The sequence below is a fragment of the Thermobia domestica genome, chromosome 14, assembly GCF_964235325.1.
Source record: "Thermobia domestica chromosome 14, izTheDome1.hap1.1, whole genome shotgun sequence".
In the NCBI taxonomy this organism is placed as follows: Eukaryota; Metazoa; Arthropoda; class Insecta; order Zygentoma; family Lepismatidae; genus Thermobia; species Thermobia domestica.
Window position 1 is genome coordinate 75,527,112 of NC_137467.1, and position 20,755 is coordinate 75,547,866.

Here is a 20,755-nt window from a genome sequence, read left to right on the forward strand (position 1 = left end):
TGTTACAGGTTTGCTGTTATCATATATTCTACTTTCTAATTTCATTCAGATACAAACCTGCTGTAAGTACCCGTCGTTGCCATGTTTTAATTCAGAACCTAGATAAAGTGTAGGGATGGCCAATTCCGGAATGTTTACTTTCTGAAAAGTAAAATCGGAATTCGGAAAAATTCCGGAATTTAAATCCCAATTTCGGGTAAACTACCGATTTTTCCGAATTCTGTTTTTTCCAAAATCCGGAAAGTGAAATTTCCGGTTCCGGAAAATAAATTTTTTGGAAAATTTTGGCCATCGCTAATAAAGAGAGAGAAACCAAATCTTGCAAGAACGACTAAACGAATGGATAAAGACAACACAAGCTACTACCGAAATTGCAATACAAGAATTCAAGCAAAAGGATGAGGACTATAAAAGTTCGAAATTACATATAAACTCAATAACGACGTAAAATTATTCAATACTGAAATTCATATCTGCCACATTAGTCATGGTCGCTTCCAAAATGATTACAGCAAGTGCAGCAGATGAGTCAATTTGCTCTCGTGTACTAATTACTCCGTTGCTTCGTGCGTTTCAATGCGCTATCAAAACTTTGTACAACACTTATTCCAGGCCAAGAAAATATAGATTTGTAAATGACTTAAACAGCACAGAATACAGCAATAAATGGTAACTTGTTGCAAAATAGGTACAAAATTCATTTTGAGTGGCCTACAAACTCTGCTACAAGCATGACTTCCCAGGTTGAGACTACGCTACGGTTTAAAGTTAGGAAAACTCATAAAATACAATGTCTTGCGTAAAACTGAGCTTCATAATGGACGGAAAAGTCACTTCATGTTTATATTCACGATAGTCAAATTTAATTATTATTATTATGCTGATGTTGGGACAATGAACACATTTCGATAAAATGACATCACTGTATATATGTATAAAATATTAAAAAAACTGTTCTTAAAAAAATCTACACCAAAAATTAAGATGTTCACTGTCACTAACATGTCACCACCACTGATATTCTTAATTGCCTTGTGTGCTTATTATATATCATCATTTAAGAAAATACATTAAAATCGTTCCACCTATGAGAACTGCAACTGATGACGTAACAGCAGAACAGCTGTTACATCTGTCGTCGAAATAGCAAAAACACCAGGTTGTTTGGTCATAATAATCTCTGCAACCAAAAACATTATCATCAATTTAAAGCACATCTATTTTAATAAACAATAACCTACCCACATCAGTATACGTAACGAATTTCCTGATAATTCGTGCATAAAATCGGTCTGCTTTGAGATGTTCCTTAACACCAACATTGGTTGTAGAATTCGTTTATTATTATTATTATTATTATTATTATTATTATTATTATTATTATTATTATTAGCTGAAACTGCGCTATTTACACAGCGCACATTTCTAATATGAGCGTGAAATCTCCTTCCCACTTCTCACTATATCTGTGCAAGTCCCTTTACGAACACAGGTAAAGGACAGAAGACTCTTAAAGGGAGTGAATTGCTATAGATAAACATATAAATGTAGTATTTTAATATATAGAATATTGGGGGAGTTTGTGGCAAGCTTGGATAGGGAATAAATAATACCAAATGCAAATATCTATCTATTAAAATGCTACAATAACAATTAAAAGCGCCTGAGCTCCAACCTATAACTATAGCTTTCAAATCTTTCATTTACGGTTATGTGTGATTTCACGTTTAACAAAGACAAACAGTTTAAGTATTTGTACTTTAAATAGTCTAAATTAGTTAACTATATCTTTTTCATAAAGTTTATGATATAAAATTATTGTTCAAAGCCTTTGTATTTTAATAAGCCTTCTCTAAAATCAATGCATGTGAGTTGTGCTTTCATCTTCCGACTTCTTTTAAACTATAGTTGTATGTTTGTGGCCTTCCTTTCGACAATGAGATCTCGGAAACTACATGCTCTAGAAAGACGACGTTTTCATTGGAAATTTTGCGTAGATTGTCCAGTTCTATCTGAATATATATATAAAACATGGCCATTATTTCTTTATTAAATTTTTTTAGGGTACGCTGGAAGCGTTGAAATTAAAAAAAAAAAAAAAGACAAAGCATCATATCCTATGTGTTATACATTCCAACACCACAATGTTGTATATTGGAGTTGTATATGTCTCAGGTGTTTGTTCCATGGCCAAATAATACTGAAAAAGGAAGGATAACCATTTCTCGAGTCTTAAGATAAATCTTTATTTTTTTGAGTGTTTTGCCCAATGAACACCATATATAATTGACATTATAATTAATTGTATATGTAATGTATTTGCTTATTACATACTGCATGCAAGAAGAAAGAAAACACTGGTCATACATGAATTAGAAACTCCAACCGGAAGTACGCTCAAATCTTGCAAACGGTGCGAGATATTGATCGAAAAAATCTCCCCCTTATGATACCCCTTGCCGATTTTTTTAAAATCAAGACGTCTTTCACTTGTGTCTGTAAAGGGACATGTCCATATGTTGTGAGGAATGAGGAGATTTATGTTCATATGCGAATGTTGCGCTGTGTAGAGAGCGCAGGTTCAGCTAGTATATTATATATATATATATATATTTATTTATAATTCCATATTCGAGTACGGTTCATTGTGGGTCCACAAGCCTTCGAAGGTGCCAGCTTGTAAAAGGTTTTGTCAATTAAATTAAAGCAAAGCATCTGAAATGTTTATCAACCCGCTACACGTATCTCTTCTACTGGCTGCCTTCCACAAGGGTATCAACCTAGTTGCAATATTAAACCAATACGGCCCAAACGATGCCTAAAATGTGAAATAGAAAAATAAAGACAATTTTATTTATTTATTTATTTTTGAAAATTTGTATGAGAACTGGCAAGTCTACACAAAATTTGGAATCGACCAGCGAAAACGGCACGTTTCTAGCACTTCTGGTTTTCGAGATCTCATTGTCGAAAAGATTGGCCACAAACATATAAACTTTTCTACCATTTTAATACAGTGTATATAGACTAGCTGAACTTGCGCTCTCTACACAGCGCATCAATCGCATATAAGCATAAATCTCTTTCTCATTCCTCACAACATCTGTGCATGTCCCTTTACAGACGTCTTAATTTAAAAAAAAAAATGGAAAGGGTAACACAAAGGGGAGATTTTTTCGATTATTTTTTCTCAATATCTCGCACCGTTTGCAAGATTTGAGCCTACTTCCGATTGGAGTTTCTAATTCATGAAACGAAATGAAATCTTTCAGTTTTACGTCCCACAGTTATGCCGGTTAGGCTAAAGAAGACGGTGATTATGAGAAATGAATGAACTGGTGGAATGAATAAAGTGGGAGGAAACGGTTTCTAATTAATGCATGACCAGTGTTTTCTTTCTTCTTGCATGCAGTATGTAATAAGCAAATATATTACATACACAATTAATTATAATTTCAGTTATATACGGTGTTCATTGGGCAAAACACACTAAAAATAAAGATTCATCTTAGACTGGAGAAATAGTTATCCTTCCTTTTTCAATATTATTTTGCCATGAAACAAACGCCTGAGACATATACAACCCCTACATACAACAATGGTGTTGGAATGTATATTGCGTAGGATGTGATGCATTAGGTTTTTTTTTTTAAATTTCAACACTTCCAGTGTACCCGTAAAAATGTAATAAAGAAATAGTGGGCATGTTTTTTTAATATTCAATTAGAACTGGACAATCTACATGAAATTTGTAATCGATCAGTGAAAACGTCATCTTTCTAGTCTGTAGTTTGCGAGATCTCATTGTCGAAAGGACTGGCCACAAACATATAAACGTCCATAAACATATAGTTTGAAAGAACTCCAAAGATGGCAGCACAGTTTATTTGCACTGATTTTGGAGAAGACTTACTAAAATACAAAGGTTTTGAACTTTTTTTTTAAATAAACTTTATGAAAAAGTCTATTTAAATAATTTATTTAAAGTACACATACTTTAAAATATTTATCTTTGCTAAACATGAAATCACAAATAACCGTAAATCAAAGATTTGAAATCAAAAGTTAGAGCTTGGAGCCGAGACGCTTTTATTGCTATTGTAGCATTTTAATAGATACATTATTATTGTTGTTTTATTATTTTTAACTTGTCACCCTGGAAAATTATAAAAGCGCAGGATCTGAAATAAAAGTTCCGGTATTATTGTTGCTACCATAGTTCTTCAGTTTCAGAAAGTCTCCGTTGATTTTTTGAGCAAGTTTCATCTGAATGAATAAAAACGCGTCTGTGTTATAGATATGGAATCACGGTTTGTTTCAACAAGTAAGATGGAAGTTCTGTACAAATTTTTCCAATTCTGCAGGGAAAAAAAAGTCATATTATCCACCAAATTTCGAGTATAAGTGCTAAAGTTAACAGAAGATGCGATAATAAAAATGCGATAATCGCCCTGAAGACGAGAACGATGTCAGTTCTTGAAACGTCGGCTCTATCGTCGGACTTCACCTGGCTGATATCCTGAGAACATCTCTATAATATTCGCCGCCTGGAAAGCTTCATTTCTTATTTTAAAAACGCGTCTGTCTCTTTCTAACGAATTACTATGCGTTATGTTTCTTGTCTTCACTTCCTATTTCTTAATGACTAAAAACATTTGTTTTACGTAACGAGTCTACTTTCAGTAGAATTAATATTTAAAATTGATACCAATATATGTATATTAACGCATTAATTTATATAGAAGCCTATTATAGCCTGTGTGATGCGTCAAGGGTTATTACTTTACCCCTTCCTTACTATTTCCTATTATATTTCGCAAACCCGATGTTTGCTTAATTATGTAGTTCTCAGGATTATTCCTTGAACTGTGCTTAATACATTCTATTCTTCTTTTGTTAACTTTAGCACTTCTGCTCGAAATTTGGTGGATAATATGACTTGTTTTTTCCTGCGGAATTGGAAAACTGTACAGAACTTCCATCTTACTTGTTGAAACAAACCGTGATTCCGTGCCTATAAGACTCAACTAGGTGGATGCTTAGTGAAATGTGTTGAATCGAGTGCTGCGGAGAATATATGAAAGACAAGTATAGATTCCTTGTTATAGAAAGACAACGATATGAATCATTATTCATCAGGACCAAAGACCCAAAATTAAACTTGGATGAATGAAGGTAGTTTAGATAAGCAATGGTGCTACATAATGAATTACAGCAAACAATAAAATCTTATACCTACTGTCACCGAAACAACTTCCGCAGCACTCGATTCAGCACATTTCACTGAGTATCCACTTAGTTTAATCTTAATAGATATGGAAACATTGTTTCAACAAGTAAGATAGAAGCTCTGTGTATAGTTTCCAATGTCTCAGAAAAGAAAAAAAAAAATCTAAAAATAAATTTTATTTTATATATACAGTAGCCAAACATTCCTCTTGCGAATTGTTAATTTTAGTAATACCGGACTTCTTTTTTTTTTTCCATTTAGATAGGAAGACTTGCAAAAAAAAAAAACTTCAACGTGACTTTCTCAAAGTGAAGCAGTGAGGGAGCAACAAGTAAATTGTTTCTTAGATGAACCTGCATTTTATCTATTTATTTACTTTTTTTTTAATTTTCCAGAACAACAACTTATAACAATGATTATGAAAAAACACAAAAGTTCTACAATCAGTCTTGATATTCAGGAAGGTCTCAGAGCAGACTGATATTATGGACGAACAATCAGAAGTTCGTCATTGGGTACATCAGTAAATATACATTTATTTTAAATTTACTAATTCTAAGCATCTACTTGTTCTTTTGTAACAAATTTCAAATTAGAAATCAAAAACAAAACCCACTGTCACACGAAATAGTATTATCTTGAAATTAACCCCGATCGCTTTGGTTGTTATATACTGAAATCCCTTTCACTTTGTTTCTATTTGACATCTAGGTAATAGGAGATTCTTTCAAAGGGTATTATTTAAGAAAGCGTGGATCACATATTTTCTAATGCTATCTAAACTAAACACATCGTCGCTACAGCTTACAAAGGGTAATGAGCCGCAGATAACGGAGTTTTAAGTTAGATGACTGATTGATTTTACTGTTTAATGGGATGTCAGCAACTATCGTGAAAAAGCCTATGGCCAATACATGCTGTTCAAAAAAGAACTCTAAAAATAAAAACGGTGATAAAAAATTATATTTAGAAAAGGTGTAAATGAAAATCTATATAAAAAATTAAAACAAGATGCGTGAAGCTTAAAAAACACCAAAATAGAAAACATACAAGAAAATAACTAAAATAACATTAATACTAATAATCTACCAGGTTAAAGCTAAAAAGGAAAGCAACAGAGGACGTTAAATATTCCAATCTCACGAACAGAAAAAGAGAAAAAGCTTAATAAAACAGGTCTATCCCCCAAAACCTGACTAATATTGTTATACAAGCCTAAATGCACTCTGGCTTCTCAGTATTCTGGACATTATAGAAGAATGTAGCAAATACTCAGTAGGACGATACAGTCTTCATTATACGGACGGTTGATATCACGCACTAAATAGGAATAATGGGTGCCCACTACGTAAGTGCGCCTACATCACTTCATCTCGGCGACATCTGCCAATTGTTCAAAATAGTTTTCTCAGAATGAAGCAACTCATTTTCGTTGGTCTGGTTCCAATCCGCTTGCCAGTGAGAATGCATACGCTGGGACAAATAGATAAAGAGATCTGAAGCAAAAGAGTACGCGCACCCACGAAATATCTGCCAACGAGACATTCCTGGTTGCTGTGTTAGTGCAACGCAGACAACAAAGACATAGTCTTGTTGCTGTAGTTCATGGACATCTCCCACAAATAGTTTGCACTTGGACATATTTAATAAAGTTTTAATTTAGTGATGCGTTTTTTAAATCGGCTCCCAAAATATCATTTCTGGTTTTTCTTAGATGGAAGACAGCTACTCCTTAATTCAAGAAGCCCCTAAAGTGACTCCTGGCGTAGTGTTGAACACGGAAACTAGTTCCTCCTACCGTAAATTAAATCTAGGTTCACATGGTAAAACTATGATTGTAGAAATAATTCTGTCTCCAGAAATAATTAGAATAGTAATATAAAACTTACTTGTGTTCTGAGCGTATTTGTTGACATAAATATAAACAGATAAATGCAAAGATAAAGTTGGTCTATGAATACAAACAATAGAAGAAATTTCAGATTGAAAGGCTCGTCATTACAAGCTTCGTTTATAATTGTTTCCGAATGCATAAATCTGTAATTTTAACCTCAGCTAAAGGAATTTTGTTAAACAATACAGAACTTGTGTAGTGTTTAAAATTATCTTCTAAGTAAATTATCTGCATAAAGAGAATTTTTATTTTGCACTTTTTAAAATTTGCTGAATTTCTACATTGTACATTTCTTTTTTTTTCTTTTTCTTCAGTGACAAGGATTCTGAAGACAGATAAGGGTATAAACGAACAAATGTCCGTTATGAGTCTGGACTTTACATATTGATAAAATCTAAACTGTGAGATCCCGATTTAGCATAAAAACATATAAAGAATTATACACTCAATAGTAAATAAAATCTTCATTTACCTTTTGATATCCAATTCTTTAATACTATTATTCACATAATGAGCAAGCCTAACATCTGTAGCAGCCGGCCTGCATCCTTCATAATGGTCTGCAGGAATGTCAGTACGGAAGTTTTTCACATGGCTAAGACAATCACGGGTTATCACTATATCCTCTGAAAAAAAAAAAAAAAAAAAAGTTATTAGCTTCGTTCCATTATGTGTCGAAGGTAGTTTGAACAGAATAAAAGAGTGGAGAATGCACACAGCATATTGTATCATTTGCAGTGATACACAGGGTGGCCCAAAAGTAGGTATACAGTCCCGTATTGATCAGCTCACTGTATTTTATATAATTTTTATTGTTATCAAACAGGTAGACTTAGTTTCTTTATTATTTGTTCTTAACGTCTTTTTTTCTTTTAATTTAAGTCCGGAACAGTCGAAGCAAATAAATCCAATCCAAGAACGTTATACTTAATCAATCAATACCTACTTTTGGCCACTCTGTATTTGATGAAATCTATGAACGAATCCTACCATGTGTAGCTTATGCAATGGCTTGAAAAGGTCTCTATGCAACTTCAATAGGTCACTCAGGGAGAAGACAAGAGTTACATGTGAGATAATCTGAGCTACCGATGAGGCGACAGTATTTGCTGGAAAGTGTAGTACAATCTGAACGTAGTCATTATTCTTTACAAATTACCTGTAAAGAAGTTCTTCATTGCCGGTAATTTGTAAAAAAATAATTACTTACCGTAAAAAGTAAACCTCTCCTGTTTGTACCTTTTTCTGCATTTGTTCTCAAGATGTCTATAGAATAATATTGAAATACATTATTAATGGGAAGTGACTAAGGTCAGATTTTTTTGTCATTTAATTTTGATCAGTAGCTATTTTTTTTTTCTTTCTTGTCTTTCACAATTTCAAAAAATCTAACACCATTAAACTTACAAACTGTTATCCGTAAGTGTCAGCGGTCTTACAGAACGTCCATGTCCGTCCATCCGTAGTTATCAAACTAAAAATGGTAAAATATATCGAGTAATAGTTTTATGTAATCGACTCAGCCACTCAACAATAGGTTCCATCTTCTCTGCTAATCCTCTACTCGAACCGGATGTGTACATACCAATCATATCTCGTTCTGACGTTAACGTTTATAGAGCAAAAACATTATAGATTGCAAAGAAGCTGTTTCTCGAAATTGATTCAGTATTCCAAGAACATATTTCAACTCCACTCATCTCTACACTAAACCCAAAAGTAGCAGAAATCCAAAATAACTTTCAATAGAGAAAAAGTAAGAGTAGTGAGAAATGGCTTTTTGATATGGATCAGCATTCCAAGAATAAGTTTAATCTCGACCTTTAACTTTCTATTCCTCTAGAGTTGGGAACACCTCGAATGGCGGACTGTCTGCTAGCACTGTGTATAGTGCCAGAGAGAACTTTGCCCAATATTGCCACATGAGTGTAGCAGCAGAATGGGACTGCTGAACCTCGTGGATTTATGAATAGAAATACCACAGCAATAAAGAACAAATCGCTCGTGATATTTGCCTCCATTCCACGTCTTCACCTCTTCAAACTGTTATCGAGTATACTACAGAACCTGCATCACATCTACATCAAAGCTATATCGTTTCGTAATATTATTAATTATTACGTTTCATCTATTATTTAAAAAAAAAAAAAAAAGATAAAAATGGCAAGACTCTTCTGTTGTTGTGTGGCTTCTTTGACATACACTTGCATCACAAGAATGCCGATTCCTTAAATGCATAAACTAAATGTTTCTTGCTTCATCACACGTATGCTTTGAAATGCCATATCCAGTAAGCACTCATGAGGATTTTGGGGGTTTAAAGTCCCTTAGTCAACTGAAGAAACTACAGTGAAACCTGTCTATGTTGGCCACCATCGGTTCCGTCCAAAAGTGGCCAACTTACAGAAAATAAGTGTGATTTGTGTATTTTTAGAATAGGGTTTCTAATAGTACTTGATTGTAAAATTTTAATAAGCGGTGGCACGACAGCTACTTATAAATAAGGTATATAGAGTGATCATAAAAATATACAGTACTAGAAAATATTACTATAGTATGTTTAATATATTTGGTCTAGGAATTAATTCGTGCGGGTGGACAAGAGATGGTGCAACGAACGGAGCGTCCCACAGTTCCGTGTATCCACACATGTGTTGCAAACCCCTGTCATCGCGTATCGTTCGTAGTATGGGGCAGTGGATTAAAGCGTCAACAACACCAGTTTGTAGTTAAGTGAACATGGCGCAATTTGTGCCTGATAAAGTGTTTTTGCGGGGTGTCCTGCTGCATTACTTTAACATGCAGAAAAGTGCGACTGAAATTCATCGTATTTTGGTGGAAGTGTATGGTGACCATGCTCTAGCTGAGCGAACGTGTCAGAAGTGGTTTGCACGGTTTAGAAGTGGTGATTTCGGCTTGGCAGACCAAGAGCGAGCTGGACAGCCAAAAAAATTTCAAGACGAAGAATTGACAGCATTGCTCGAGCAGGATTCGTGTCAAACGCAGGAACAACTTGCAGCAGCATTAGGCGTTGATCAAACAACAGTCTCCAAACGCTTGAAAGCCATGGGAATGATTCAAAACATGTCACATTGGGTTCCACATGAATTGAAAGACAGAGACTTTGAAAGACGAAAAACCATTTGCGAATTGCTGCTTCAACGACAGAGCAGAAAGGGGTTTCTGCATCGAATTATTACAGGTGATGAGAACTGGATCCATTACGAGAACCCTAAACGAAAAAAGGCCTGGGTGAAACCAGGTGAACCAGGTCCATCACAACCAATACGAGATATTCACTGTGCAAAGGTTATGCTGTGCATATGGTGGGATATGAAAGGTGTAGTGTACTATGAGCTGCTGCAACCGGGTGAAACTATGAATGGAGAACGTTATCGACGACAATTAATGCGTTTGAAGCAAGCTCTGGCCAGAACACGACCAGAATGGAAAAACAGACATGATAAACTTATTGTTCAACATGATAACGCTCGCCCACATGTCACAAAACCGGTCAAAACCTATTTAGAAAATGTCGGATGGGAAGTTTTACCCCACCCGCCGTATTCACCAGACGTTGCTCCTTCGGACTACTACTTGTTTGATTGCATGAACAACGATTTGATTGGACAGCGGTTTACTTCTTCAGAAGATATCGAAACATGGGTCTCTGACTGGATCGCTTCCAAGGATGAGGACTTCTTTCGCCACGGAATCCGTACATTGCCTGACAGATGGGCGAAATTGGTGGCTAGCGATGGACAATATTTTTCTTAAGGTATATATATGTATTTTGTGTTTGTACTACAGCTTCAATGTGTGCGTACCAACCGCACGAATTAATTCCTAGACCAAATATGTGCATACCTTTCTCTTCCTGAAAACTAGTCTGGTACATTGGATTATTCGGATTGAAAACCCAATAACACAAACAACCATGAAATAGAATCGTATGCATGCAGTTTATTGAAATTGATATTATAGCACACTGAGTTATTCAGATTGAAAACAAGAAAAGCTAAGTTATAAATTGAGAAATTCATATGCAATTTATATTACTTCTTTTCAGTTGTTACTGAATGGTGGTTTATTCTAGACGCATTTGTTTTATTCTTTTTGGCAGATATGCACATTCTAATATTGTAGTTAACTACCTCTTGTTAATGAGCTAGAAGTGTTTCCCTCGGAGCAAAAGATGTTTTGAGAAAACCTTAAGGGAATTCATATCTCAAAAACTCCGCTATCTTTTGAGAAGCCGACAGGTGCCAATAATTGACAATTGAGATGGTTAGTTTTAACCTTGAGAATTTTTCGGAATTACTCCCCACTGATGAAGCTGCCCACTGATGAAAGGAGCTGATATAGCTAATGGTTTTACCAAAACAGACAGGGTAAACAAATACGTACAACCATTTCCTGAATTCCTGTACGTGGTTTTTCTTATTCACATCTTCCTTCACCACCCCTTTATCAGGGTAGTCTTCTGACCATTGACTCCAAGAGAAAATCGTGGAATCCTTGCTTCTTTTCTCCAGTCACATATACAGAACATCTGCCTCTCATATGGGAATTCGAAAGAGTTAAGAAAAATAACAAAACTGTATTTTGGGTGGCCAAGATACGCAGGTAAATTTATCATTATCATCATAGGATAAACATTACTTCAGTGTGGCCAACTTCCGAGATAGACAGGTGGCCAACTAACAGAGTAATAAGTAACGAATGTCTTATGGGAAAATGCAGGTTCAAGACGAACTAGGCCAAGATAAGCAGGTGGCCAACTTAGGGAGGTGGCCAAGTAGACAGGTTTCACTGTAGTTTGATACAGTTTCAGTGCAATTTTAAAAAATGATGGTACCGTCTCCAAATTTATATCTTGTGTCCAGAATCGTTATATTCCTGCCGTATCTTTACAAGATACGTGAGCAGAGCCAGAACCAGAGGGCGTTGACGGGGACCAGACACTAAATTCTCCTCCCGTTCGAAATTTTCTTTATTGTTTGTTAACGTATCTCACAGACAGCTATGGTTCTCTTCTGAGGTGTGGCAACGCAGTGATCATCATGCTGGAGATGGCAGTTTTTTGCTTGGCCTCGATTTTAAAATAACTACACACTCAGTGCAATATTGCTAGCCTACATATGTAGCATTTGAAGCTTACTACTGTTGCTTCCTATTATTAACGAAAACAATCCTAATATTCCACGTATAATGGACAGATAAATTAAAATAATCAAAACGTTTGAACTCTGCACAGTATGATCACTTGTTGAAGAATGAATGTGACTGGTTCCAGCGAGAAACTACAGAACGCGCTCGCTACTGCGCATTCAAATTTTATCCGCCTTCCGACTTGCTCCTAAGGTTAGTGGTAGTGAAAGCCTATAATTTCTGGTTTCAATACTGATCGCCATAATGAAAAAACGGCAATAAATAGCGAGAAGATTTTCGATGTTCATTTAATACCGCATGGATAGGTTCTATCTAACTAAATAATTAACTCTATGACATATGGAACCCAGAGGTTCAATGCTGCATTCACAAAAGCTCTCCACTTACTCCTGTCCTTAATCAACTGGATCCAGTTTCTACTTTGTATTCCTATTTCTGTAAGATCTAACTTCATATTGTCTTCCCATCTGTGCCTAGGTGTTCCTACTGGTCGTTTTCTGATCGTATTTCCAGTTAAAACTTTGAAAGCGTTCCTGCTTTCCTCCATCCTGGCTACATGACCTACTCACCTGAGCGTCCCAGACTTATGACTCTAACAATGTCTAGTAAACGGTATAAATTAACGCAGTTTCTCATTATGAAGTTTCCGCCATTCCCCATTTCCGTTCCTCTTGGGTCGGAATATTCGTCCCAGGAATTTATTCTCAAACACTTTCAATCTGCGTTCTTACCTCAGAGTAAGCGATCATGTTTCGCAACCATACAGCGCAACATGCACCCGATTTTATTTCTCTATTGTAACCAGATGTCATAGAAATCCTCGCAGTAGTCCTCTATTCTAAGTCGTAGAAATCTACTACCATTTTTAATTCCAATACTGATTCTCAAAGAGCGAAGACGACAATAACAGACGACAAACTGATTTTAATTTGAATTCAGAATCTCAAGAATTGATTTCATCTTAGCTCTTATTTTTCTATTGCACTCGGAAGTGGTAAAAACTAAATACAACTTCCGGTATCAATACTGCCTAAATGGTAATAATTGCAAGGAATAGTGAAGAAACTATTTTAGGTTAGCGTCCGAAAGTTGGAGTTCTATTGCTCTCTGTTTAAGTGTTAAATTTGCATAGTTTCGAAGTCTTCCGTAAATTCACAATGTGAAACGGAATCACTTGTTATATTCTTTGTTTCACCACCAATTAGGAAAGATAAAGTACTGGCATACCCTCTTAACAAAATAATAATAAAATTATCTGATAATTTAATGTGTCTTACAGAAGTAATGCAAGTCAGAAATTTAATTTTAGAACCTTAATTGGTCTTCTCGTACATTTTTCATCTCATACAGGGGATACTCATTTTTTTTTTTTTTTCAAACTAGTACGAAACTAAAATGAAGTTTACACAATTTACGACATAGTTACTTACATTGATTCCACGCTTTAAACAAACAAACAAACAAACAAAAACCGTTTTGGCTTTCTCGGACTTCCATACAAGATTTTTCGCTTTCTAATGTTAGGCTTCCACAATTACTTGATAAACTAAAGTTATTTGAATTTCATGTAAAGAGTAGCATAATCGCTGACGCTCTCGTCTTTGGCGCGAGCGGTTCCGGGTTCGATTTCCGATAGAGACAGTCGGTTTAAAAAGTGTAACAGCTTTTTCAGGCCAGCCATCCTGAATGAGGTTTTCCCTGAGTTTTCTCCATTCACACCATGCAAATGCCGGGATGGTATCTAACATACAGATCTCAGGCCGCTTCCTTCCCCGAATAGTGTGTTCACTGAGGGAAGTTATCCCTCATATTTGACAAAGTTTTAGGCCATATATGCCGGCAATGCCCAGAATTATGTATAAATAAATACATTTCATTTAAAATTACACATTAATAATAAAACTATTTAAATATATAATTCTGACCGTCATCTCATTACTTTATACGTTTCACTGAATCGAGATATGAGCTTGATTTTAATTGTATGTATCCTACAAGTCTATTAGACTAAATATCTATGAAGATACCATCAAATACATTCCGAAGACCTGATTAGGACTGTGGACAGCGATTCCATTTTCCTGGGATCTATTGTGACCGATGATGAAACGTGGTATTTCTAATACGAGCCGTTAATAGAGCACCAGAAATCAGTATGTAAGAATCAAGGATTCCCAAAATTCTATAATAATAATAATAATAATAATAATAATAATAATAATAATAATAATAATAATAAAAGCCTGCAGATGTCCTGCACCAAGACGATCCACATAATGATTTTCGACTCCACGGATTATGATTCATAGAGAATTTGTTCCCAACCTATAGAAGGTCATAAGGGACTTCTACTTTGAATGTTTTCACCATCTGTAGGCATTAATTCGTTCCATACATCCACAATACGCACATGACACATAGTCCCTTTTGAGTCACGAATCTGTGCTTGTCGATCATTTTTGGCGTCCAAGAGGATTGTTCTGCTTTATCACCTCATCTCCCCCATTCTCCTGTTTCTTTTTCGTATACTGAAATTGCAGCTGAAAGAGACCAGTTCGATGCTATTGCTGGTATTTACAGAGCTTCGACCAAGGATTGCACCACTATTTCCGTCGACTTCCACAAGTGCCTTCCCAAGCTGTGTGAGCAATCAATGCATTCTATATACTAAAGCACATTGGATGTAATGACTGACATAGCGAATGGAATACATGTTACCATTTTTTAAAATATTTTAAAATTTATTTTATTTATTTATTGTTAATTTATACGGAAATAATATCCAATATTTCAGATACTTTATCAAGCATCCATTGTCAGAACTATTCAGCACCAGGATCTTCACATGTTTATAGCTTCAACTTCACTGGAGATTTTAAATAAAACCAGTGATGTGCTTTAGTACCTCACTGTATATCTGTTTTTATTTCTTTGTGTGTGTGTGTTTTTTTAAAGGTTAACTACAAATATTTTTACCCGCTTCTCGACTTAATGTTCAGTTTCCCACATGGAATTCAAATGGAGTACAATGTTGCCATATCCTGTATCTGTTCCCATCTGTCCAGAAATTACAGTGTAATCAAGAAATTAGTGATGTACTAGATAATTGATTTATATTTGCCACAAATTCCGAACAATAAAAGTGTGAAACAAATTTCTGCTGTTCAAAAATTGTTAATGTAACCTGAGATAATGAAATAAACACAGCGATAGCAGTGTAATTCAGCATCTCCTGGCGCTGAATATATTTTAAGCCTCTACAGTACTCGAGAATGGATATTCGATAAAGTATCCGAAATATCGGCCATCATTTCCTTACGAATACAAAATAATTAGTACTTATTTTACAAGGAATTTGAGTAATATATATCCAGATATATCATTGCGTCTCATGTTCCTTCCAACCCATGATAAATATTCCACGGTAAATCCTACCAAGTTTATGTGGCAACTATACTTTCGGCATTTTGGTGGATTTTTACGCCTTTTCTAATATCATACATAAGCATTTTAATTTTATACTACTTTATGCTTATTATTATTACTACTTCTTTCCTCACAATTTAACCATTAACAATCGCCTGTAACCCTTCCCCTTCCGCAATTTACTTGGGTAGGTCGTAGATATAGACTCGAAAGCTTTAAAAATATACGGTATATACCTAGGTATATCTTCTAATATTCAAATACTGTAGCATACTTACTTCCTTTTCTTTCTATAATCTTGACACATTTGTCATCTGGCTCAGGGCACGTCCATCCCCAATACCACCGCCAATCCAGAACAGAACCACAACCAGGATGCGTGGAAACACAGCGGTAGCAGTATAATGCTTCAACTGAAAACAACAACAAATTATATTAATAGCAGGTGAGAATTAGTAAAGATTACAAGGAAAGAGAACATCTTAACCAGTATTCATAATTAAAGAGAAAAAAATGTAGGTGCCGATTTCATCGTATTGGTGCATCAACCAAGTGTACAAGTTACACCAAGAAAAGAAGAAACAGTGCCTAATAGAGACTCAAATCGTTAGTGTCTATAGTACCTTATATTTTGGTGCATTGAAGAATCATTAATCCTAGAGTTCTATTTAAACAACCACTTTATTAAGAAATGTTATTCAATTTTAGAATCCTTGTATTAAAAGTGCAAAATGTATTTATAAAGTGATTCCATCTTCATGTAAGAGATTTAGTCTGGTAAATAAGAATACTGGAAGTGTTTCACTTATATCTCCTTAACGATTATTTATGGTAGTTTCTAGAGGAGTTTAAAGTGGTAACTAGTTATTTTTATTTATTGACTGATAGTACAGGATACATATCAAATGAATAAATAATAACCTACACCTATATCTCGTGACGACAAGGTTCAGGTATTGATTTAAATAGCTATTCCTGAATTCCATGGCTGAGTAAACAAACTTCAACTTTCAATTTGTTACCAATATCATTAATCCTACCATCGCCCCTGCACCGTACGATGCTAATGATTGTAACCGAGATTAGTATTCTTGTCTCTTTCCCATGACATAATTTTTGCTTCCTTTCCATTTAATTTTTGCTTGAACTCACGCTTCTATTGTAACACTATGACCAGCAACGTTGCTCTTTCAATCGCCACTGGAAAGACTATCAACGTAGAACCAAAACTGCTGGTCTGATTTGAAAACTCCAGAAACTTTGCTCTCTTTATATATAGATATATATATTTTGTACCAGCATTCATAACAAAGTTGACCGATGGTAAAAATTTTTGCCACGCCCTGTATAATAATAATGCTTATTTATTTAGTGGAAGGTGTGTAGCTTAAGCGTAGTTGGACAAGGTGATATAGAAAAAAACGAAATGAAATCTTTGAGTTTTACGTCTCACGGTTATGCCGGTTAGGCTAAAGGAGACGGTGATGAAGAGTAACGAATGAAATGGTGGAATGAAGAAAATGGGAGGAAACGGGAGAACCCCGAGAAAACCCACGCACACGGTGTTTGTCCACCACAAAGTTTACTTGCGGGGGCTGGGATCGAACCCGGGACCCCACGCACCAGAGGTGAACGCTCTACCATTGAGCCACCGCGGCCCCAAGGTGAAATAGAATTGGATGTAATTACAATCAGACGTTGCCTATACTGTAAAGACGCTTCAGCATGACTATAAGTACAGCAGGAACAATTTTTTACGGAATAATAAAATATTGTAACGTAGAGTAGGGTTGGCTGGAATAGCATAAGAGTAATGTAGGATTATATGAGTAGAATTACGAAAAGTAGACTAGCACAGAGTAGCGAACAATAAATTAGCGTAGCATAGAGTACAGATCAACTTTACACTGCCCGCTTCAGTTAGTATCCTTGCACAGACACGAATAATGGCACTACTAAAAATAGGGTATCTATAGATCATTCCTTCACGGATCAGAGTAGAACAAAGAGAACTTGAAGAGGTCAATAATTTCAAGTATCTGGGAAGTATTTTGACGAGAGACGCTTACTGTACGAAAGAGATCAGATCAAGAATTGTCATAGCTAAAGAAGCATTCAATAAGGAAAGATCACTCTTAACTAGCAGGCTCAATATTGGACTTAAGAAGTTGGTCAAGTGCTATATATGGAGCATTGGACTGTATGGTTCAGAGACTTGGACATTGCGGAAATTAGAGAAGATAAAATGGACAGAGAGAACAACAAAGAAAGATGTTTTAAAACGTACAGGAGAGAAGAGGACACTTCTAGCCACCATGCTTCGTAGAAAAGCCAATTGGATTGGACATATCTTGCGGAGAAATTGTCTTCTTCACACCACCGTAGAAGGAAAGAGGGAAGGGAAGCGAGGAATAGGAAGAACGCAGTTGATCGATGATTTGAAAGATAGGAGAAAATATTGGGAGTTAAAAGAGAAGCTGAAGACCGAGAAAAGTGGAGAAAAAAAAAAATCTTCATTAATCCCAGGACCTGCCGAAAGGCAGAATACTTAATAATTATAATAATAGTGTAGTGATTATTATTGAAATCTCCGCTTTTTCCCCCCCTACATTTTACAAAATTTTCCTGATTAAATATTGCCAAGATTTTTAGCGGAACGAATATGACCATTATATTAACAGTAATTCTGTACGCTATGCTTTACACAATACTGAATTATATATCGTGCTACCCCATTTTATGGGACATACTTATACTCACATATGAACTTCTCTTAGCAGGATATGCACCCTTACTGCCTTAGTGTTTCTTAAAGGACGAACTGCATTAATGGGTGCAGATTCACTATAGGAGAGGTGAGTACAGAACACGATCCCACTTAAAAACAACCAACCTAGGCTAGGTGGCCACCAAAAAGCACAAATGCTATCTAAGAGTCAGGGCTGGGGCACAGCACAGCGGCCCGAAAGATAGCAAGGGGGTGCGTCCGTAGGAAGCAGGTGCGTCAGTGATGGTGGGTATGCGTGTAAATTATATTTGAAAACACAACTAACTTATGCTGCAAAGAAATTTTGGACAATGTTTGGCAGAAGAGGTCCAGCTATTTTTTCCGAAAATAATGTTAAAATTTCTGTAGTTTCTATTCACATTAGGTTAGTTTAGATTAGGTTAGGTTAGTTTCGGTCACGTTACGTTAGTTTATGTTTCATTATATTAGTGTAAGGGTCCATTATAATTTTCGAAAAAAAAAATTATAGAATTTCGCTTTTATTTGTATTAAAATTAGGCTAGTGCAGGTTAGGGTCCATGTTCCGTTAAGGGGGTCCAAAACTACACTGGACCCCCTTAAGCTAACCTAACCTGACCTGACCTAAGCTAACCTAATATAACGTTATATTAGTAATCAAACTAAAATCAATAGAAAGAAGTGGTGTCAAAGACACTGGACCCCCTTAACGGAACATTGACCCAGGTTAGTTAAAGTTAGATTTGGTTATGTTATGTTCGGTCTAAGTAGTTGGATCTTCCGTTTCTCCCATAAATTTTGTATTTTTTACGTACTTCTGGACACCTTCTGCTAAACATGCTTTCCTCTGTACTTTTTTACTACCAAATTCAAGCCTCACTTCGTCGCAGTATCACGTTAAGCCATTAACTGACTCATTTCTCTCTGTTAATGACCTATGCTCGTTGCATTTCTAACATATTACATCACGTTTGTGTAACTTGCTCTCTTGCAAAACTTTAATTACAGGGGGTATGTTTAGTACAAGGGGTCCAGAAGCAGATAAAAATCACAAAATTTACAGGAGAAATGAGAGATGCAAGTACTTAGACGTAACATAACGTAACCAAATCTAACCTAACCTAACATAAACTAACGTAAGCTAACGTGAACTAACCTAAAATAACGTAATATTAGTAGAAATAAGCGAAATTCTATCATTTTTTGCAAAATTATGCGGGACTCCTACACTAATGTAACATAAACTAAACTAACTTAACGTAACCTAAACTAGTCTAACCTAACTTAAACTAACCAACCCTACGCTAGACTAACCGAAGGTGAACAGAAATTACCAAAATTGTAACATTTTTTTAGAGAAAAGAGCTGGACCCCTTCTGCTAAACATAGGCCTTATCCTTTCCCACGTTATGTAATTCAAATTGCTGTTTTAAATTTCTTTGATATTTGAACACATCAGTCAGATCCGCCACATCATAACAATGTTCTCGGAAAGTATCATCATTGCCAGCAATCAGACAATTTTTGGACAACTTTCGGATACCTCGATAATTAAGGATCACGGCTTACAACATCGTCTATCATTGCTTATATGAATAATAGTATGTTCTTAACTGCTTACAACTGCAGATGCATGCTACAGGTAAAATCCATAATTCTCGGATTTCTTATATACTCCTCTTTCGAAATCATAATTCACGTTTCTTCAGTAAGTTTTACAAAACCGTGCCCCCATCAACTGATATAGCACCCCATATCCTTGTATCATGTGAATTATTGGTTCCTTGTTAAATGGTAGATCGAATAACGTGACAGGAGTAATTAATATATTACTCTAATATAAGGTGTCGATAATATCTAAGGATATGGGATCTCCACATACGCAAGAACAACCATTCCAGCATTGTAAACAGTTATCTCCTAAAACTTTTTTATAAATAACACATTTTCGTTGTATATATATATTCCCACCACCTGTTTCATGCATCTGAATCACTACAGTTAGAGGAGTGGCCTATATTTAATGGTAACAATTTCTTAAAACAAACAAAAAAAAAACTTCTTACCATATTTAAGAACGAAGATAAAAGATATTAACCATATCCAATTCATATTTGTTAACGTAAAAATACAATTATCTTATTTGAAAACAATGTTTCATTAGCACATACCACCGCCCAACTCTCCAAAATGCCAAACAAAACAAATGACGACACAACTAAGTCTACTATCTTAGTATTCCTTTATTGAGAGTAAGTAACCCACTATGGATCGAACTTTGATTGGA

General features: G+C 35.4%; 1 protein-coding gene across 1 annotated transcript; it reads right to left on the minus strand.

The window, feature by feature from the left end:
* Window positions 1-6: 6 nt before the first annotated feature.
* Window positions 7-20,691, minus strand: crim (QVR superfamily protein crim). The gene is made up of 4 exons (XM_081738346.1): window positions 20,535-20,691; window positions 16,001-16,135; window positions 7,597-7,750; window positions 7-1,180 (listed from the first exon to the last, which is right to left on the minus strand). The coding sequence occupies exons 1-4, from the start codon at window positions 20,578-20,580 to the stop codon at window positions 1,054-1,056; spliced, it is 462 nt and encodes a 153-aa protein (XP_081594472.1). The 5' UTR covers window positions 20,581-20,691; the 3' UTR covers window positions 7-1,053.
* Between the last annotated feature and the right edge of the window lie 64 nt (window positions 20,692-20,755).